General features: G+C 39.9%; 2 protein-coding genes across 3 annotated transcripts in view; one reads left to right on the top strand and one right to left on the bottom strand.

Annotated features, from left to right (window-relative positions):
• The window catches only part of krr1 (KRR1 small subunit processome component homolog), a 29,825-nt gene extending 28,123 nt beyond the window's left edge, over positions 1 to 1,702 (bottom strand). The window contains exons 1-3 of one of the 2 annotated variants that reach the window (XM_047389620.1): positions 1,610 to 1,702; positions 1,485 to 1,537; positions 1,348 to 1,408 (exon numbers count right to left, since the gene is read on the bottom strand). In XM_047389620.1, coding sequence (XP_047245576.1) covers positions 1,348 to 1,408; positions 1,485 to 1,537; positions 1,610 to 1,611 — 116 coding nt within the window. In that variant the 5' untranslated portion in view covers positions 1,612 to 1,702. The remainder of the gene's footprint in view (positions 1 to 1,347; positions 1,409 to 1,484; positions 1,538 to 1,609) is intronic. The other variant, XM_047389619.1, reaches the window with a different exon arrangement.
• On the top strand, positions 975 to 18,122 carry LOC124882933 (cAMP-regulated D2 protein). Its single transcript, XM_047389622.1, has 9 exons — positions 975 to 1,304; positions 2,607 to 3,569; positions 4,523 to 4,724; positions 5,088 to 5,221; positions 5,796 to 5,923; positions 6,103 to 6,221; positions 8,025 to 8,165; positions 8,398 to 8,570; positions 17,162 to 18,122. The coding sequence occupies exons 2-9, from the start codon at positions 3,099 to 3,101 to the stop codon at positions 17,612 to 17,614; spliced, it is 1,821 nt and encodes a 606-aa protein (XP_047245578.1). The 5' UTR covers positions 975 to 1,304; positions 2,607 to 3,098; the 3' UTR covers positions 17,615 to 18,122.
• The last annotated feature ends 4,608 nt before the right edge of the window (positions 18,123 to 22,730 follow it).

The raw sequence follows: 22,730 nt of genomic DNA, 5'->3' as shown, positions 1-22,730 counted from the left end.
CACAAACATACTGATCATTCTTTAGCAAAAAACTAAAATAGTTCCAAATGTTACTAATGAAACTGTTTATTATGTTGGCCAATCTCAGCATACGAACAGTAGAAGGTGATTAATCTCGCAGTGTAAAATAGTCTGGATTTAAATTGCCACATCTATTTATTTTTAGTGTAGGCGACCCCATCCCCAAGAGTTGTTAAAAAAACCAATGTTTCCGTATTTTGTCATTTATAAATGAGGGCCAGTGTGGGAGGATGTTACCATCAAAAAATGAATAAATAAATAATATATATATATATATCTAAATAATTTATTTTTTTTCCCCCAGTAAAATTGTAAAAAGCTAAATGTTGCATTTCATGCTTTCTGGGAGGATGACATAAGATGGAGATTTCAGAAAATATGATAATAAAAAACATTGACAAAATTGCATTTGTTGATTTAAATTTAAAAAAGCACCCGATATTACACAGAAAAACACTGAAAATAAGTAGGATAACGAATTAACTTTTTTAGAAATTTGTCCTACAGTCATTTAAAAAACTTGCACTACATAAAAATAAACCACATATTTAGGTGTTAATTGTAGAATATATATTCTATTCATATTTTTTTCGATTAATTATATTTTAGTACACGACCAAAGCAAATACCATGTAAAAACTATTTTTTTTTTCACCTTCTAAAACAAGATGTGCGAAATAATGTTCCCCGTCTGTGACCACTGTATATTTTGTGACTCCAGGTGGCGCTGTTGCTTCACATGGGGTGCCTTTCCTCCCCAGTCTGATAAATCCACAAACCCTAACCTCACAAGACTCGTAACTAAACAAGTCTGTGGAAACACTAAATGGTGAAATACATGCCCATGGTGTAACACCGGTTCTGTGTGGGACAGATTAGTTCAGGGGACAGGAGAGCCGGGTTCTAGTCTGCACATAATTTCTGACGGTGTCGGTAAAAACACATAAATAAAACGTATTCTTGTTTTTGAAACAAATCGTGTTTTGGGTTTCTCCCACCCATCATACACTATTCCTGTGCCTTTTTAGACATTTTTGCCCTTTCCTTCCCAAAGTTACTCGGGGGAACAGATTATTTCAGGGGAACTGAGCACAACGTGGTGGCCGCATTTTCTTATCACCGCTGAAATTCTGGCCCTCGCTTGGTCGTTTCCTGATGACGCTATATTTGATTTGTTTGGTCTCGAGTTAGGAAAAAAAAAAAAAAGGCTCGTGACCAAATATTGCATCAGAGCACGAGACCCATGGCCGGCAGTTGCTGCTGTAAGAAAAGCAACATTTTGGGTGAGTGGAGCTTTTAAAAAAGTATTTCAGACATCTGTTTTACCCATTTAAAGCGTCCTCCTTGTCCAGCCAACATATTGAGAAGAACATATCGTAGCATCTTCCTGGATTTAAATAAATTGTAGCATTTACCAAATTATCAAGTAAATAAATGCACAGGAGCAGTGGGTTCATACTTACCAAACGAATGAGGCACCAAAATAAAAAAGACAAAGGAGTATTCTAATGAGTTCCTGAAAGCATTAAAAATAAAAGAATTAGAATCTGAGGTGGTGTTTAATCTCGCTGTAAATGAATTATCTTACATTTTTTTCTCTTCCTGTCAAGTATGTTGTGTTTAGCAAACTGAGAAGCATGTAGGGCTGCTAATAAGAGGCAGGTGTGCAGAACCATCCCTCACCTGCTCAGGTTTCCTGACGTCACACAAAAATTTAGAGAAAAAAGGACACGTAATTATCTGATTTGGATTAAGCTGATAATTATGTCAATGTAAACAAATATTATAAATAAGGTTCACTGAGAACTTTTTATAATGGACCATATCAGGACCATGACCTGAACGTTTCATTGATAGCTAAGTCTGAATGTATGGTGCAGTGGAAAAGCATTCATACTTAAACTTTTCCACATTAAAACGTTTATTTTTGTGGGGGGGGGGTTTATTTGATACACTTACATAAGCTAGAGCGTTATTGTGAAGTGTAAAACTGTTATTTTTCTTTTTATCCAATTCAATTCTGATGAGTGCGGGTGGGAGGAAATCTCTACCAGCTTTACACTATTAGATCTTTTGCCCATTTATGTTTTTAAAGCAACTCAAGCTCAGCCATGCAAGATGGAGAGTGTCTGTAAACATCAATTTGCAAGTCTTGCCAAAACTCCTCCACGGGAATTAGGTCTTGACTTGGACTAGGCCGTTCTACCACATGAATATACTGAAAATATATGAATATATAACAAAGGTAGAACAGAACATATGCTTATATAAGAGATTAAATAACACACAGCTAGACTCAATTTACTAATTAGGTGGCAACTGAAGGCAGTTGGTTACACTAGATTTAATTTTAGGGTATCAGAGGAAGAATGTGTGCCACACTTTCAAATTTTTAGCTACTCTGTAGTAAGGTTTGTGTTTTTTAAAAGCTTTTAAATGCTTTTAGTGTATTATCAGGTTAATTTGTGTCAGTGACGGCTCTCCTAGTATATATCTGGCGTGTATTGTTAATTCAACCAGAAAAGAGGAAAGCATAAAGGTTTACAAGAAATTGCTAATGATTGGCATTTCCTTCCTTCAAACAGATGACCCCATGGTGACCTCCCAGATTTCCCAGTTTTGTGTTGTGGTGCAGGAGACCAGTAGATGGCACTGTATACATTACTGCAATTTCACTACACTAAGGGAAGCCCTTCAATAAGGTATCTGTGAAAATAAAATCTCTCTTACTGATACATCAGGTTAAACAGAACAGGTTTTTAATAGTTATCCAAGGCCAGTTTTTCCATCCACAAGTCAAATCTATTCTCTTTACCCTGGATGTATCACGGTGATTAGCCTGTATTAGGCAAAGGAAAGGCCAGCGGTCTACTATTAGTGGTCCTGGATCCAGTTAATTCAGCGATCAGCAGTCAGACAGGCCACCTTTGTCTGAAAACGTCTAACACATAACAAGGCAAATTAAAGTCATGCACAGCCTGTGAAGAGCTGAAGGATCGCCTCTGCCTCATCTGGTACATAATTCAAGTCAAATAATGATCTAAGCAGCGAGGCGTTGAGAAGCTCCTTGGTATGATATGGAGAACTGGCAGTGTCTGCTGCTGCTGACTGCAATAACTTTAAGGCCTTGCTCTGGAGGGGTGAGGAAAAATGATGATGGCATTGACCCTTTCGGCTTTCTGAGAAATATTTACAGTGCACTGCTGTTGAGAGACGAGCCGTTCGTCAGGGACTCTGAGCTTAAAGAGCTGAGGCGCCCAGCAGACCTTGCAGTCATACAGCAAACTAAGGACAAAGCACTCAGTCAGGGCAGAGACGAGGCTGATGGACCAGTGGTGTTTACCAAAAACGGACAGATCAAGGGGGTTACTGTGGATAAGGCCCATATATTCTATGGGGTACCCTATGCAGACCCTCCTGTTGGTGCCTATCGCTGGAAGCCCCCTAGACCTGTAAGCACGTGGTCTGGAGTTTACGATGCCTCTTTCCCCCGGGCAGCATGCATGCAGGTCTGCAGTGGATCCAGCTCCGCAGAGTGTCCTAAGAAGGTAAGAAAGATTTTTCATTTATTTGCCTTCTGCTGGGGTATTTTTTCAGGTTCATGTGTGATGGCAACGGTAGAAAAAAACAGGCTAAATTATCCTGTTAGAGATTAGAGCATACACTAAACAGTTTTTCACATTGTCAATTTGTAACTGCAAATTTTAATGTACTTTATTGGGAATTTATGTTGTGCAAAAGATTGTAAGAGTGTAAAGTAAAAAATAAGTAGCTTTCTAATCTATTTCTAATTAAAAATCTGAAAAGGCCTGCAGCTATAATATGTAATGTTTATTATACGTTAGCAGGAAAATTTAAGTATAAAACCTGTAAGAAAAACTAACTGTAAGGAGTTGGGGAAGGAAGGATGTGGGGTAAGACAAGGAAGAAGAAGGGAAGAAAGAATGGACAGAAGGAAACAAAGAGAAGGATGAGACTTAAGAGGGAGGACACAAGGAAGGAGATCACAAGAAGAAACACAAAGAAGAAAGAAATGAAAGTTCCAAGGAAGCAGGAAAAGAACAACACAAGTAAGGAAAAAAGAAAGAAAAGAAGCTAGGTCACAAGGAGGGAAAGAACACAAGGAAAGCTAGAAGGAAGGAGACAGGTAACTAATGGAAGTGGAGAAGGAAGGAAGGAAGGAAAGAAAGGGAAGGGAAGGATTCTAGTTTCAGTGAGAAGTTTCCACCCATTTATCGAGGGGCTTTTAATGATTTATTTAGTTCCTTTTCCTGGGTGCCTCATACTACTTACCAAATATGTTTACACAGGTTTTAACTCTTTAGACATGCAGACACTTATTAAGAAGAATTGTCTCCCAAGTTAGAATTTATGTGAATTTGAATTGAACTAAATCGTGTTTAGTTGGATATGAAATTGATTGTTGTCCATATTTTCCGAGTGCAGTATTTGCAAGCATGCCAAAAGCTAACTGACCTGCATCCATTTGCAACCCAAACAGGTCAGCGAGGACTGCCTCTACCTCAACATCTTCATACCTCTCGACCTTAACTTCACCTCCCCTCTGTGGCGCCCCCTGCCTGTCATGGTGTGGATCCATGGGGGCGATTTCATTGCCGGATCTGCCTCCAAGCCCATGTATGATGGACGCTTCCTCAGTAACTTCACTCACACTGTTGTTGTGAACCTGGAGTACCGACTGGGTGAGAATGATTGGTGGTGTTTTCTTTAAATATTTTAGCGAACTGTGTGTTAGCAGATGGAAATGGGGATGCTCCCGGCAAACTGATAGCTGTTGTGTGTGTGCTGGGATGGAGACAGAGTAAACCTGGGCAGCAGGTGTTTCTCCAGAAACCTCTCTTTGTTTGCATAAGAATGTGTTTATTATTTGAGTGTCTGCCTGTGAGCGACAGAAAGCAGAAGAAATCGGTGTGTAATTACATTAAATGGGCTTCCAGCAGGCTGAAAACAGTGGCATGTGAATGGGTATGTGGAATGTAGAGGAAATGCATGCCTTGCCTAAGTTGATTGTCTTGTTAATCATGTGAACTGATCTGTGGTGGAAGGGGCGTTTGGATTCCTTGTTTCGGGCACAGATCCTCTGTCCACCGCTACGGGGAATTATGGGATCTTGGACCAGCAGGCGGCTCTTCTCTGGGTGCAGCAGAACATTGCAGCATTCGGGGGTGACCCCAGCAAGGCAAGCAAGAAATGCGCACACAAATCCACACTGATGGTTGTTAAACCTGATGGAGTAACATCATGTCAAATTTCTGTCTGATTTGCCTTACACATAAAACATTATAATGTGCTTTTCTGATTACTTGGAGCATGTTTTTGTTGTTGTTGTTCATAGAAATTATTAAAAAAAATAAACAATGATGCAAAGTAAAATTCATAAAAAGCTTTCAAAACACTTCAAAATCCCAAAATGTTGTCAACATCAGACAGTTGTTATTTACAGTCAGACTAAAAAGTAAAAAGTACTTTTGTTTTCTTTAAAAAAAAACCTATGTACACCCAAAGCAGGACTTTTGACTTTGAAGCATAGATGTGTCTGTTAGCACGATGCCAGGGTGGAAAGACAACAGCAATGAAATTAGAGACACTACATCTCCGAACTCTACGTGCCTCAGAGATGGTTATGCATAATGTGACACCATGTTATTCAGTTGTTATACCAGTGACTTCTAATACTAGCTCATAATGAGAATCTGTGGTAGGGGTGAAGGGAACTAAAAACGTTCTGAGTATGTTCTCTTTTTTGTGGTCAGGTAACCATATTTGGAGAGAGTGCAGGTGCGCAGTCAGTGAGTCTTCACTTGATGATCCAAAGCAGCAAATCTCTGTTCAAACAAGCTGTCCTGCAGAGCCTGCCTTTTTCCATCCCACTCAAAACCAGGTGGGAAACCGACAACCTGGGTTGGTTGGAGTAACAGATATCCGTGCACTGAAAACAGAATTCAATATTTTCATACTTAATCAAATGACTCCACACTGTACCTAGCCCTCTCTGTCTTTGGCACGCCTCCGGACAACTTCAAGCTGCGGTCTAATTTTGTTTCCCCGTCTCCTTTCCAGATATGATGCCCTGAGGCTGGGAAAAGACTTTGCTAAAGAAACCAACTGCTCTGTGAGCAACTTCATCTGCCTGCTGTCTCTCACCCCTCAGGCTGTCCTGAGTGCACAGATGAAAACACGTAGGGTGCCGCAAACCCCCTGAATTTAGAGCTGCCCACACAGTTACATAAGAGAGAAGGATGCAGTGTGTTTATCTGGGAAAGATGATGCAAAGCTTTTATTTAACTTGAGTTAGAGGAAGACAAAATGGTTCAAATTGAACTTTTATCCTAAAGGAGCTATTGGATGGGCTTTACTGCCTCACAGCATAAAATGAATGTCATCCTTCTTTGGTTGGCAGGTTTATTGATCAGTCTCTAAATCTGTGATTCTGTTCTGAGACGAAGTTTTCATTCTTCCTTTAAACCAAAAAACGTTTTTCCCCCAGATCACCCCTAGCCTAATCTAAGCAAATTCATAATCACAGAGGTGGCGTCCTGGGATCTTAAAAACATAAACATGTCCTCGTCAGTTGTTAAGGTCAAAAGTGTCTTTTAATATGTTGATACATGTTAAAGTCCTTATATCAATAATCTATTTTCTGTTTATTTGGAAATCCAGAAAGTTATAAAATAATTAATGATTAGTTAATCTTTATCTAAGTGTGAGTACTGAGTTAGTTCACTAATGTGATTATATGAATGAGATCTCAGGAGAGTGAAGCACATGAAGTGTCATGAGATTGTTTTTATAGGAAAAGTGCTAAATTGGATTATTTTTGAACTTTTGTTGAGCCTAAAAGGATTTTCAGATGCCTGAAGGAAACACATTTAAAATAAATAGGTGGTGTAAACCCCAGTTAACCAGGAAGCTAACCCTCAAGAACTAATTGGTGGGTCACTCCTGTATGACTCTTTTAGCCCAGAAGAAAGATAATTTTTGTCCATCACTTGCTAATATGGAAAGCTTTTAATACCTAAAGCATCAAGTGTGCCCTTCATCGCCAATCATTTGATCTTCTAGTACTGCTTCAACAGAAGATGCAATATTCTGTTTATCAGAACCAGATGTTTCATCTGTTTTTTAACAAAGTTCTTAAAAGACTCTTGTTTTTTTCTCCAATTCCACTGTGGAGACTTTATCAACTGAAGCTTGGCAGGATCTGTAGAGGAGTTTCTTTTTTGTCTATGAATGATTCTGTTCATGCTCGATCCAAACATCGGAACCACTCAGCCATCCTGTGACTTGTGCCACACAGCCTGCCTGCCTCAGACTAAACTCTGGCTGCTGCTGTGCTGAGATTTACAGGTCACTCAAGCTGAGAGACGAAAAGGATTTGGACCACCCACCTGCTGAGATCGACCCGGTTTCATGAGTAGTGGCACAGCTCGATTCAGACCAAAGTGAGGTGTTTAATTCTTCTTAATGGAGCACTGGTCTCCTGAGATTAGAACCATGGCTAGGCCATAAAACGTTTCCTTTAGGCTTCTGAGTATCCTATGTTTCTGGTAATTCTTGGGTTTGAATGAGTTCAGTGTTTTTTTCACTAGTTTAAAGTCCACGTTAAATAAATACACAGATAAATCATTGTTTTTTATTTCATGTCTTTGATTTTAAAGTGAATTTATCAGTAGAGAATAAATATTAGTTTTTAGTAGTCATCTTTGGCCAAACTGAATATCTTAATTGAAAAAAATAATAATCTTTGATTGATTCTAAATAGATTTTTTATCCTGATAAATATTCAGAAACATCCTGATTCTTCTGTTCAATATGTAATAATTATTTATTCCTGGAAATTAAATGTTCCCTTTTTTATTTAAATTTTTAAGGATTTATGAGACTGATTTATGAACAGTTACAGTTAGTTTCATCTGCTTTTTACCCTCTGCTGCTTTGAAAAGTAGACTGCCAAATCCCTATGATGTTCATCTTGATTGCAGGTTCTAAGATCGTGAACCCGTTCAGATTCCTGGAGGTTTTTGAGACATGGGGCCCGCACATTGATGGGGAGCTGATAAAAGAGCAGGCTATCACCGCCTTTCAGAAGGGCGACTGGCAGAAAGAGAAGGCATTACTGCTGGGTAGGAGCCACATCAGCACAGAGACATAAACAAAAACAAATTCTAATGTGTTATTTTGTTTTTCTTCATCTTGGATCTGCATCCTGTTTTCTGCTGGACTCCCACAGGTCCTCATTAAAAACCAGTTGCATGTCAGCATTCTGACGATTGCAGGAAATCTAAAGTCAATGATATTCTTCGGAACAACAGACTGAAGCGTGTTTGTCTCTTTGGACTGTCTTCCGCCCTGCAGGAACCACCTCAGAAGAAGGAGTGCTGTTTGTTTATGGGGTCTTTAACAAGCCAGTGTCTGTTGTGGAGGCCATCATGTACATCGCAGCCATCTTTAAGCAACACACTTTGAGGATCCTACACAAATATCTGCCTCTCTACAGGGAAGCTGACTTCAGGCATATGCTAACCCAGGTAAGAAAATCTCAGTACCCCCTCCCCCCTCCCCCTTTCATTATTAAACTGACTCATTTTAAATAACCTAACTGACTTTACATTTGCAACCTCAAGAAATTTAAAGGTAAATATTTTGACTCGCTAATTAGTTTGGGACACAGTTAAATCCAACACAGTCAGATTCAAATTGAGTTACAAACAATATAATACATTACAGCGAGCTGGCTCCATTGGAAATTCTCAGAACCACAATGGAAACCTCAGACTGAGAGCAAAGTGCTCTGTTGGAACCATGCTGATCCATGTGTCCGTTATGCTACAGTGTCTTGCAAATTTAATTATAGCCTCTGATCATTATCAATTTTTTTTCATTTTATGTGGCGGACTAGCACAAAGCAGTGCCAGTTAATTGTGTTGTAGTTCTGGCTGCACTCTCAGGGTCTGTCCCAGCTGCAGATGTTCCAATAGGTTTTTAGTCATGGTTGCCCTGGTTGGCCTGGCGCAATAAGCAATAAATCAGTTAATCGCATTCATTCAAATTATCTCATGATAAATTAAAATGTATTGCGTCTGGTACTTGCCAGGCGCATGGTCTCATTATGTACTTCAGGAGAAGAAGAAGCCCCATGAGGAGCAGCAAGCCAGAGAAACGCTAGCTGAGATTTGGAAAAATAGAAATGGAATTGATTTCAAAGCCAAATGTAACGGTTGAAGTGTGGGAGCACTTTTGATTCAAACCAAATGACAGTGGTGAACCACACTTTTACTGTTGTAAAACAGTAGCAACTAAATGCGGTAATACAACCAACATTCATCTGTACCAAAAACAAAATCATCCGATGTAGTTTCCCAGCTGGGTCAAAAAACCGGGCCGTTTGAGTCTTCCTGACATCCAGAATCACTATAGTGTTTAATTTGACAGACTAAAGCAGCTACAGATTCACATATGGTCAGTTGAGTCATCTGCTCTTATTCAAAATAAGTGCTTAAGTTGTTAGTTTGCACATTTTGTTTATAAAAGTGGCAGTTTTGCCCGTTTTCCCTGTCTGAGCCTAATGATTAATATTTTTGAAGGGCAATTTTCTGGGGCAAATTTATAGAGACTTCATATTCCATTTTATTTATTGTTTTTGGTTATTTATTTATTTTGGATATTTGTCTTTCAGTGTTAAATGTTCTGTAGAAATTAAAGTTTATTGATCTTTAAGAGGGTGTAACTATTTGCATCATTATGCCATTATCATTATATTAGTTGAAAAAGGTCTATGCACGACAGTATTATCGTTAGTCGCAATTATTTTCTTGACAATTTATCATCCAGCAAAATTTGTTATTGGGATAGGCCTATATCCTGGATTTAAATCTATCCAGCTAATCTTCCCTTATGACCAGTTTTCCTGTTCCCTTTAAAGAAAAGAAGCCCCACAGCATGATGCTGCTCCCACCATTTTTCAGTGTGGGGATGGTGTGTACAGGGTGACATGGAGTATTAGTTTTTGGCGACACTTGCTGATTGTCAAAAAAGTTCAGTTAAAGGAATGCCCTATTTACAGAAGCCATCAGTATAGTCAACTGGGGTTTGATGCTCAGCTCTGTGAACCTTGCTGCATGTTCTTTCTGTCTTTCTGCCCATTTCCTGACTAATTACTGTCAATAAAGGCTACAAGCACAAATAATTGGCCAACTTTTCAAAGTTCTATTTGTAAATTTGAAAACCATGTATCATTTCCTTCCCCTGCACAAGTATGCACCACTTTGTGTTGATCTATCACATAAAATCCCAGTAAGATACACCAAAGGTTGTTTGTAGTTTTTATTTGCGGCACAGTTCAATGCTATCAATTAGCTTCCATTTGAATGTTAATTTGTAAGAAGCAAGACATTTACAAAACTAATGCACAGAACTGTGTTAAGATTTAGGTAGTTTAGGTAGTTTTTCAAAGAAGAGAAATGGGAAGCCGCACTGGCGGAGCATTAGCTTTATTTCACCTTTTTGCCAATTGTTCACAGTCTGCTGGGCATAACTCCACATACACTTGCATCACAAACCAGTTCCCTGACACACTGTCTGGTACAGACCTTCAGCCAAAGATCGATGTCCCACTCCATGTCTTAGCTTGGTACCTAATGAGGAATCTTCTTTGTCCTTCCTTTCTGTGAAAGAACAATGAGTGGTTGCTGCTGTCACAAAAAAAAAAAAGAAAAAAATGATAAGAGATTGATATTTCTTCTGCTAGGAGGAGAAGAACTGTCTTGCCGTGTTAAAAGTTTCACTTGCTTACTTTCTGAACACGTCATAAAATCTTTGGTCTGCAATGGAAGCTTTTGCTCCAGCTCCAGCATCTCTCACTTTGACTGAGAGGCAATGTTTTTCCACTCCATCATTTGCATGGATGAAGCACACTGACCACCTGGAGTCAGGATGTTTGTCTGCTTAAGATGCAGCCTGACTGCTCCACCAAACAGGGACTCAATTCTTATGTGGGTCTTTGGTGACAGGAGGGATCAGCTGTGGAATCACAGATCAAGACCAAAGGCTCGCCAGAGGAGGAAGCACTCACTGTCATTGTCCCAGAAGAAAGTTGAATAAAAAGACAGTGTTTGTGTCTAACAGACTCATCCAGAGTCTGTCTGAAATGTTGGCTTTGGCTAATAAGGAGCTTCTTATTCAATTGTTTTCAACTCCGATTATTTATATCTTGCTAATTGACAACAAAAAAATGTCATCTCAACACACTTTGCAAGACAAACAGCTGTAATGCCTGTTCAGCTATTCTGCATATTCAGTTTTAGTTCAAAAGTCAGTTCAAATGAATCCGATTTAATCCAATCCAGTCATAATGGAAGACGTACATTCAGATTTATGTGCTGGTGCTTCTCAGTGAATAAGAATATCATGAAAGAGTTGCTTTATTTCAGCTCAAAAAAATAAAGGGAACACTTAAACAACACAACATAACTCCAAGTAAATCAAACTTCTGTGAAATCAAACTGTCCATTTAGGAAGCAACACTGATTGACAATCAATTTCACATGCTTTTGTGCAAATGGAATAGACAACAGGGGGAAATCTTTGGCACAAGTGGCTCAGGTAGTGCAGCTCATCCAGGATGGCACATCAATGCGAGCTGTGGCAAGAAGGTTTGCTGTGTCTGTCAGCGTAGTGTCCAGAGCCTGGAGGCGCTACCAGGAGACAGACCAGTACACCAGGAGACGTGGAGGAGGCCGTAGGATGACAACAACCCAGCAGCAGGACAGCTACCTCCACCTTTGTGCAAGGAGGAACAGGAGGAGCACTGCCAGAGCCCTGCAAAATGACCTCCAGCAGGCCACAAATGTGCATGTGTCTGCACAAATGGTTAGAGACCGACTCCATGAGGATGGTATGAGGGCCTGAAGTCCACAAATGGGGATTGTGCTCACAGCTCAACACCGTGCAGGACGCTTGGCATTTGCCAGAGAACACCAGGATTGGCAAATTTGCCACTGGCGCCCTGTGCTCTTCACAGATGAAAGCAGGTTCACACTGAATACATGTGACAGATGTGACAGAGTCCGGAGACACCGTGGAGAGCGATCCGCTGCCTGCAACATCCTTCAGCATGACTGGTTTGGCAGTGGGTCAGTAATGGTGTGGTATGGCATTTCTTTGGAGGGCCACATGGCCCACCATGTGCTCACCAGAGGTAGCCTGACTGCCATTAGGTACCGAGATCCTCACACTCCTTGTGAGACCATATGCTGGTGCGGTTTGCTCTGGGTTCCTCCTAATGCAGGACATTGCTAGACCTTATGTGGCTGGAATGTGTCAGCAGTTCCTGCAAGATGAAGACATTGAAGCTATGGACTGGCCCGCCCGTTCTCCAGACCTGAATCCGATTGAGCACATCTGGGACATCATGCCTCGCTCCATCCACCAACATCACGTTGCACCACAGACTGTCCAGGCATTGTAGGGAGGTCATACAGGCACGTGGAGGCCACACACAATACTGAGCCTCATTTTGACTTGTTTTAAGGACATTACATCAAAGTTGGATCAGCCTGTAGTGTGTTTTTCCACTTTAATTTTGTGTGTGACTCCAAATCCAGGCCTCCATTGGTTAATAAATTTGATTTCCATTGATGATTTTTCTGTGATTTTGTTGTCAGCACATTCAACTTTGTACAGAACAAAGTATTCAATGAGAATATTTCATTCAGATCTAGGATGTGTTATGTGTTCCCTTTATTTTTTTAAGCAGTGTATATTTCAATGTTACTTCTCTTCATTTTGATGATTAACAGAAATAAACTGTTGTTTTCCCTGTGGTTTCTGCACATTGTTAACCAGACTTTTTCCTTCCACTCAACCTTTTACTAATATACCTGGATATGTAACTTAGCGAATACCCAGCTTCCTTTTAATGACCTTTTGTGTAGGGTTTTTATTTAACACTCAAAGGAATGGAATGTTTTGTTTTCATTAGCTTTAGTATTATTATAATTAAGAGAAATAAGCACTTAAAATGTATGTGTTTTAGATCATTTATTTGTAATATTTTTGTGAAAAATCTATTAAATTTGAGTTTCATTTTTGGAATTGATTGAAATAAATACATTGTTGCAGTTCTAATTAACTGAGATGCACCTATTATCTACTATTACAATCTTATCTTTATTACTCTAGCATGTTGGAAATGAACCTCTAAGTCTAATTTTGACTGATAGTCACCCATTCTTGGCTTATTGGTCCTTGGGCGTGACCTCAATTTGTTGGTTTTGTTTATCAGGCTCTTTGAGAACTGAGCTCAGCTTCACAACAAGATGAAAATGTAGTCCAAAATTTCTAAGTTTTGATCTTTGACTTACTTTATCAAAAGATGCAGTTCGTGTCACTTTTATCTTATGACACAGTGCTTTGTCAGGCTAGAAAATCCACAGATCATCACCACATTGTGCCTGGATTGTTGGAAGAAGGTGGAACTGCTCTTGGTGGATGGTTTGCTCCCACTCTACCCGTGGCAGTGTTCTTGGGCAGAAATGCAAGTATGGAAAACTCTCTTTGATGAGAAGCAGAGCCTTTACATACCGTTGGATGTATAGGCTATGGAGGCTCTGCTGCCACCTGGTGGCAGAAAGAGGAAGCTATCAGTGGCTACCACCTGATTCCTCAGAGGAAGTTGGTCAAAAGTGTTTGACTGACTTGGTGGCAGCACTGAGGTTTCAGTTTTCACAGTATGGCACATTATAACCACTGATGGGTTCCATGTCTGAAATACAAGAGGTAGACCACTTCTGACCTAAAACCACAAGAAAAGTCAACAACACTTTGCTCATGGTTGTATAAATAAGCCAAAGAGAATTAGAGATTCTATTCTGTGGAGCGATGAATCAAAACTTCAACTATTTCCAGGCCAATGTATCAGCAGTATGTCTGGAAAACGAAGAGCTGAAATGAACGCCTACGGTGAAGCATGGTGGTGGCCTAGTTATGGTCTGGGGGTGCTTTTCTTCCTCTAGCACAGCAAACCTGCAGAGGGCCAGATTGGTTCGATCAAGTATCAGAAAATGACGCCTGAGAGTGGGCTAGAATTCCTCAGGAACACTGCCAGGAGCTGCTGTCTGGCTATGAATCACACTGGCAGCAGGTCATAACGGCAGAGGGATGCACTACGAAGTACTAGTGATGCTTAGCATGAAGGGGTTGAGGCTGTATTAGTCATTAAAAGTGGCATTATGTATTTTGTAACATTATTTTGTTGGGCTATTTAAATTCTTATTGTTTGATGTCTTTGTTTGAAATGCAAATATTTGCATCTCAAACAATGTTTCTCTAATACATAATTTCTTTGTCTGCTCTGTCAGTTTAGGTGGACAAACCTTTACTTAATTCTGCACTGCGAAGTGTTTGTCTGTCACATGAAAATCCCTTTAAAATACACTGAAATTGTAATTGTGCTGTAGTTGTTACACTGTATGTTGACATGCATTAGATGTTTTGGGAGAGAGTATTTCAAGAGATTCATTGCCTCTTGAAGGTAGAGGGGGGGTTATTACATAACATTACATACCCACTTGATATCAGCATTTATGGGCAGAATGTGTCTGTTTTGGTTTATTACATTTCATCTTGAGACTGTTTGGAGCACCCATGAGCCTAAAAAGGAGAACCAAAAGAGGGTGTATGTTTGCGTGCTTTTTTTTTTTACTTCATACAGTTCATGTTCGGGTGTGAGATATGCAGCTGTGTGGGCGCAAGTTGCACACCGCCCAAAAAGGCACACTGGTTTCCAGGTAACAGGCAGGAGAGAGGAAATCTGCCTTCACATCTGTTTCTTTCCTTTAGGCAAAAGGAAACACCCGTTTTTGCCTGTCTGCCTAAAGCTCGTCTTCTTGTAGACATCCTGCTAATTAGATGTACTCGCACTGTAGTCTTTGGGACCTTCAAAGAGCAGTGATGCTTAAACTGATGTTTCATTGCCAGATGTTTTAAGATTCAATAGAGAAATGCCAGGGTTTTTTTTTCTTCTCAAGTTTGGATCTGATCACAAAGATGTAACAAGCAGACTATGGAAGTCAAATCCTGGGCAAATATGGCCAAACCAATCATGATTTGTTACTATTTTAATAACGGCTATAAGACAGAAAAATGAAGAGCTAATACATTTGTATCTATTTAAATGAAATATATTCAGCAAAGGAATATCTAGCAATAACCGGAAAAAGCAAGATATTTACAGCTAAGCCGAAAATTATTGATACCAATGGCAGATTGAGATTTAGAGAAATAATTTAACTTGACTAATACGTTTCTTGTGCATATGATTCTACACTGTGCCCTGATTAAATAGGAACTGCTGTTTTCATCAACTCTTTAAGTGAAAAACGACAGCCCTCTGCAGTTGGTTTGTGACAAGTCATGGCTAAAACAAAATAACTCAGTGAGGCCCTGTGGCTGTGCAATGTGGCTGCTCACAACTCAGGAAAGAGCTACAAGGCTATATCTATGCCCATTTTCCATTAGTACCTACTCAACACGGTTCGTCTTGGGTTAGTTTTACCCCACACGGTTTGTTACGTTTCCTGTTACAATTGAGTACCATCTCTATTTGGGTGGGATTGTCAATAGCAAGATGGCTCGACAGTCCGAAAAAGTAACATGATTTGTATGTAAACACAACAATGGAGGACCTGGGGCTCAGTCTATAGCTTTTGTCAGACGAGTTAAAAGATAACCAGAGAAGGCTCCTGAAACACTGGATAAGTAAAGGAGAGAGAGGGAAGCCATGGAAAGGTATCAAACTGAACGCAACAAGCTAAAGATGCAGGAGGGTAAGCTAACGCTACCTAATGCTAGCTTGCTATGGTGGTAATAAGCCCAGTGTAATATTTAATGGTTGAAGATATTAGTTAGTTATTATAATATTTAAGCTACGACTAGTGACTCCACCCGCTAACCAATGATCGACAGTCCTCTGATGTAGCTTTTTCAGCACGATTCGGTATGGTTGGAACTGCAAGCGAGCAGGTGCTAAAAGTACTAACAGCAGCAAGTCCTGCACCACTCTAACATACTTCTCAGCTACTCCAGACTTCCTTATACATTACCACAGCCCCTCTCGTCTTATGTTTTCTCAAGATCTATAAAAACCCAATGCAGCTCCCTCTGACCTTTGCTGTTCTTCTCCATTGACATCCTCAAAGCAAATGTTGCATCTATAGTACATTTTCTTGACCTAAAATCATAATGCTGCTCACAGATTCTCACTTCTGACCTCAGTCTACCTTCCACTACTGTTTTCCATAACTGTATTGTATAACTCATAAACTTTATTTCCTCTGTAGTTGTCACAACTCTACACTTTTCTGTTGTCCAGTGAACACTGTAATCTGCTGGATTCCATGGATGCTGAGCAAGGAGGAAGACACTTTTCAGACTAAGACACAAAAAGCCCGCTTTTACAAAATCCCATCCGAGTAATCAAGAATACTTCTGGTCATGTTTTTTGTGGTCAGATGAAACCAAAATTCAATTGTTTGGCAGCAGTTATGTAGCTGTTATGTGGGGTAAAAATAAGCATTGTACCCCAAGAACACCATCCACACAGTCAAGCTTAGTGATTGGAATGTTTGTTAATGGGACAAGCAAACAATTCAAAGTAATTGGCATTATAAAAAAAAAAAAACATTATGATTCTCAACAACATCTGGCAGCCTGCAGAAAAATTTGGTCTTCGGCAACTTTGGGCGTTTCAGCATGACTGTGACCCAAACACACAACTAAAGTACTGAAGAATAGTTTAAGTAACAAAAATATTGTTTTTATGTGACACAGCCAAAGAACAAAAAATATATTAAGCAGTATTGACAACTACCACCAGCCTCAGGCGAATTTACCAGTGTGGTGCAGCTGTCCCAAATATAACAGCGGGTATAAAAGCATGAAGTCATCCTCAATTTAGTGCTACCTATGGACATGGAAACCACGTAAAAAGCTAAAATTGGTATAATGGGTTTTGGTCATTTGCTGTTTAGACATTATCCCAACAAAAACTCGAATCACTTATTATACAGCCCCTGGTTGTGGTGAAGTAATTTATTTCTCTCCACTTTATTTCTCGTTTCAGATCGTTACCGATTACGTCTTCCTGTGTCCCTCCAGGAGGTCAGCGCATGCTGCTGTTGCCACAGGCAGTCAGGTGTGGATGTACGTGTTCGACCATGTCGCATCCGACTGCAGCGTCTGGTCGGGTCTGACATTCTGCTACAAGCATGTCTGCCACGGTGCTGAACTGCCGTTTCTCTTTGACTCTGCCCTGGTTGCCAACTACTCCCTATCCCCGTCTGAAAAGCTACTATCTAATCGGATGCTATGCTACTGGGGGGCTTTTGCACACACTGGTGACCCGTCCTCAAGACTTCAGCAGACGGCTTTCTGCCGGGAGCAGCGTCTTCCTGTTTGGCCGCGCTATTTCGACACCAGCGACTGGCTTGTCATGAACCTGACAGTGCGGTCGCATGCGCAAGTCGGAACCAGGAACCATATATGTGACTTTTGGGACCGGCTAGGGATCTACTAGGGAGAGAATTTGCCGGGTGTCAACATGCCTCGTTTTACATGGTTAAAATTTTAGCGTAAAGCTGTGTATCTTTAAAACCTTTAAACTGCTGAAAGTCAGGAAACCAAAATCGCCCAAAGAAGATATGTCAAAGATTTTCTCTTCTATCCTGAAGGCTTTGACAGCGAACGTCACATGACCAGGAGAGAAGAACAGTACAAAGAACTCCTAGAAATGTACAAATGTGGAGAGACACCATTTGTTTCAAAATGCGTGGCAGGTTGGGGAAAGATGGCGATGACCTGCCACCATTCTAAAGTCAACATACAGTAAAGACTAGTCAACTAACCTTACTTAAATGATAGTAGTAACAATGCAACGATTCTTTCTATGCAATAAAACATTGTCACAAAGCGAATACTCTACAGGATTTACTCATGCCATTTATTGTGTCGGGAGAATTTCTGTTTCTTATTTATTGCAGAATATGTCTGACAGAAAAGGAAAATAAACTTTTTAGTGTAATTAATGGAATCTACTGACTTCATTTTTTCAGATGTTGGGTGGAGTATCTTACACCAATCTGTGGCATCTGATCCTTGACATTTTCAGATCCTCAGATGATCAGACACTGGTCTTACCAGACTTGACCTAAATGATTGCATTATTAGCAGGTGCCTTCAGAGTTTTGTGACAGACTGAAGAGAACATTTAATGATCTGAGTTATGTGTTGGAATAGATTGAGAGTTGGAGACTTGGGAGGCAGTAGTTAACAACTTCTTGTTCCTATAACCAAATTCAAGCCAATTTTGGAAAGGTTGCTGCTATAGGGTAACACCTTATCAGAGCAGGGGGTCATCAGCAATGTTTTAGTGAAGAGAAATGCATATGTTTCTCATCATTGGAGCAAGTGGAGCAACCTTTTTGACCCAGAGGAATCAGATCCCTGAGTGCTTTAAGTTATACTAGTGCTTCATCTTTTTCACTTCCATAAAATAAAGTGAGACTCAGACATGTGGCCAATCTGCAACAGAACCGCCTGGAGCAACAACATGCAAGGATTTCTGTTACTCCCCACTGCTCATAGAAAAAGCATCCTGGAAACTATTCTCATTTTTGGTTCCAAGGATTTTTAATTTTTTTTATTTTTGATAAAGATCTCACGGATAACAACACACAGTATGGCTGTCTTCAAAGACCTGTTATATTTCTCACCTTCCAGCAACATTACAATCAAAACAAATAAATTTAATGAATGATGCAACATAGGATGCAAGATGTCGAACAGAGAAAAAAAGAGTGCACGCTTTATGACCACACACACACAAATATGTATATGCATATTTTATGCCTGTGGCCCTTCTGAGGGTCTCAATTTAACATCTTTTTCATTTAAGATAGCCCAAGGAAAAAGCATGAAAGACCTATCAGTATCAAAGAAAATTGTTCTGCCCTCAATGTCTTGTCTGGTCTCATTATGTGGTGATGTAGATGTCTGCTTTAGTTCTGCCCCAGAGACTGCCATGTAGCGTTGATGAACGTTTGATAGGAGTCGCACTGTTCCTGTCAGCTGCCCCCCCACACTCCCTTTTTTATTTTATTTTTACAATATAACACCCAATTCCTGCTTTTTTTCCCACCCAAATTCAAATATAAATACTCTCAAACAGGAGTTTGTTTTGATAATGTATATAAAACCAAAACATCAAGGCAGTTATTTTAAGCTAGACCTGCAACATGGCTGAAGGGATGCACAGGCAGGTCCTTTAGTCAGCTCTTTGCTACTTACCCACACTAGCATAATTCAACCAGCCACAGATGGTTTAATCATTTTAATGTCTCAAGGTGAACCAGAATTATGTTGGTGAGGATATAAACCACACCAAAGTCTTCTCCAGCAAAGAATTTTTTATTTGCAGATGTATATTTCAATTAGAAGCTACCATAGTTTCACTCGAATTATTACAATTATGTAAATTACAGCTGGTGGTATGTTTCTACCTGCTATGTGCGTCAAGAAACTAACCAGTAGGACCAAAGTACAGAGAAGTACTTCAGGAACACGGAGATTGAAGGTAAGAAGGCTTTAATATCCTTACTCACAGGACCAGGCACAGAAACAGAAACCAGACCAGAATACCAGACATGACAGAACAACTTGGAAGACAGGACTTAACACAACAAGGAACCAACAGGGGACAATGAAAACTTAAAGAGTTTGAATACAAACAGAGAGTATGGAGAGAACACCGTGTTAGCTAAACCGTGTATGTTATATGTATACTATAACAATATTTCATTTTGTTGTTTTTCTACATTAATGCGATTGTCATAACAACTGATATTATTATGATGATAATGCGTTATCAAAATAATGTATCAGTTTCATACATTTTACTTCTCAATAGGCTTAATAACCTAGAAGTAATTATCAACAACCTTAAGATTGGTTGGCCTATAGTTGATTAATTTATTCATGAAAATGAATAAAGTGATGAAGCCTGTAGGGAAAGGGGGAAGAGACAGATCAGATGATAAAGAGGTACAGTAAATACTCAGCATGATCTTTTTTCTGAAAATTGCAGGTAACTGAAAACTGTTCACGTTTGCCTTTTTTGCAGAATTTGTACGACAGAGAGCAAATTGTGGAGAGAAACAGCAGCGGCCTGAAAAAGCTAAAGGTACAGCATCTTACTGGATGACATTTGTGTGAAAACTGCATGAGTGAAAGAAATAATGAAAACCTAAAATAAATTTTTTTAGATGATTTTTTGAATACTTTTATCTTAATTTTATTGTTATTTCTGGCAGCAGAAGGTTGAAGGAGAAAGCAGATGGTGGAGAGCAACGAGAGTAGCAGACACAGTGGTCCAACCAGGTGCAACCTTCTTCTTGCAAGGCAACAGTGCTGCCAACTGCAGCCCTCCATAATATCATTCCTTAATATTAATACTGATTTTAGAGATCTTGTTTACAGTGTCAAGATTAATTTAAAAAATAAATACATTTAGAACTTCATATTGCAGTATTTGGCTTCAGACAAGGAGCCACGATGCTCAAGAAAGCTGAAATAAAAAGCCTTTTTTCTGGTTAGATTCCCCCAGATTGTCCTATGAGGATGTGGGATCAGTCCCCAATGTTCCCAGGCCCAGGAAACACCCCTGTGGACGGCCATGCCTTGGGGGTTGTGATGTTATACCATACTCTTTCAGTTTTCAGTGGATGGATTGAAAAGTGATCCATGAAATGCTCAATGGATATTGTTTTATACCCTAACCCTGTTTTAAACTCCACAACGTCATCCCTGATCGTTGTGTTCCTTGGGCTTTATGATACTGTTCTCTAACATTCTCTAACAAACCTCAGGGGCCTTCAAGTAATCCAGTCAAAGTCCATACCTCTGGTGTGAATACAGACTACCAATAAATGGCTTTTGTTCCTTGAAGATTCCTCCTGCGTCTTGTGGCATCAGTTTAAAATTTGGCTCAGTCATCACAGTTTTACTGGCTGTTTACATTGGAGCATCGATTGGTTGAGTGTTGACTTGTGTGGCGTGTTGAGGTAACCTCATTATCTCAGCACACATTTACTTTGCTGTCATCCAATATCAAAGCCCAGCGCACACTACATCTCGGCCGTCTTAGATGGCCGCACGGCTAATCAATTGCAGTTCATCTCAGCTCCGTGTCCAGGGTTGGAGCTGCAGGTCCCCCCCACACACCTCCAAACATCTCTACTCATGGTGACAAGTGATAACGGATAATGGAGTCAGTGCTAGGGAGAAAAGAGAGCAGTCCTCTGTGTTGTTTGGATAATTTAGGAAAGGTTGTAGTAATGGTGCCCTTCTGTCACTCGCAGGCCAGAAATCACAACTGCAGGCTTTGTGTGGATGCATTCCAATAAAATCTGATTAGAGACACCGTTGCCGCAATTAAATATGGGCTGACAGCTCCCCGTGCCCAGTATGCTGATCAGGCTGGTGAGAATACTGTAGGGGAGGGGGGCTGCATTTATTTCTCTAGTAGTCTTCATCATCTGTCTAAAAGAAATTGTGTAATATGTATATTTTCCTTAATGCTGAAAAAATATATACAGTGCCATAAAATAGTGTTTGCCCCCTTACAGATCTGTTCTTGCTTCTTTGTCACACTTAAATGTTTCAGATCATTCCACCCTTGGCAGCAACAACAAACCATGAAGCATTGCTATCATTGCTAGTAAGTCATTGCTGTGGAATTTGGCCTACTCTACTTGCAGAACTGTCTTAATAGAGGTACACACACTTTATAATTAAAGCGGTTTAGTTGTTAAGCAAATAGAACTTTAGTAGAATAAAATTTGGATTTATACAAGTTGTAGTGCACACACAACCCTTGGAGATGACCATTCCCTTACAAGAGCTCCTTCTTTCACATTCTGAAAAATATCCTATAAATCTTATTTAGCAAATCCAGAATTGCTTGGTTTCAAACCTTAAATGTAAACCTGTCTTTTTTCAATAGAACAATAACATTTCAGAAAAACAGTAATGTGAAAGTATCTCAGTTAGGAGACAGCTATGACTAGAGTGATTACTTGTTGACATTTTTGAACCTTAGAAGTGTCTGATGTCTAAGAATGTGCAAAATGTGTAAAAAAAATGCTAAATCCAGTTATCATTGTGTGTCTAATGCAGGGTCTGCTTTTGATTGGTTCATAGGTGCCTTATGACTGCTCCTCTCCTGGAAATGCATGTTCCCAGAGAGCTGAGTTCGGAAACAAAACCAGAGTCCATCAAGAAGATTTGCTTGACTGAATTAATGAGAGGACTGACTATCCAGTTTCTGCCTTCTGCAAGACAATATGTTTATCTATTTTGTGTCAAGTTATGCACATTTCCAGCTTTACCTCTGCACAACTTGGATGTGTGCTCAGCAATACTGAATAATTTTCCTTAAGTACCTTTCCCTTAATATCCAACCTGTATGTGATCCAAAGTGGGGAACCTCCAAACATCCAAAGTCCATTGCTAAAATGAACTAAAACCGTTTGCAATTCTTAGAGCTACCTCATGGCCAACAGAACCAGTTGTTAAACTAGTGACTCGGGCCCCTAAGCCAACAGATGCAACTTCTGTGACAGAGGTTACAGAACAGC

The sequence above is a fragment of the Girardinichthys multiradiatus genome, chromosome 17 (assembly GCF_021462225.1).
Source record: "Girardinichthys multiradiatus isolate DD_20200921_A chromosome 17, DD_fGirMul_XY1, whole genome shotgun sequence".
Lineage (NCBI taxonomy): Eukaryota > Metazoa > Chordata > Actinopteri > Cyprinodontiformes > Goodeidae > Girardinichthys > Girardinichthys multiradiatus.
Note: the sequence above shows the minus strand (reverse complement) of the source record. Positions and strands in the feature narration are given on the sequence as shown.

Coding starts and splice junctions, on each gene's coding strand:
- LOC124882933 (XM_047389622.1), top strand. CDS start 3,099: ATGGAGAACTGGCAGTGTCTGCTGCTGCTGACTGCAATAACTTTAAGG. Junction 8,166..8,397: donor AGAGAAGGCATTACTGCTGG/GTAGGAGCCACA, acceptor TCCGCCCTGCAG/GAACCACCTCAGAAGAAGGA. Junction 8,571..17,161: donor TCAGGCATATGCTAACCCAG/GTAAGAAAATCT, acceptor TTCTCGTTTCAG/ATCGTTACCGATTACGTCTT.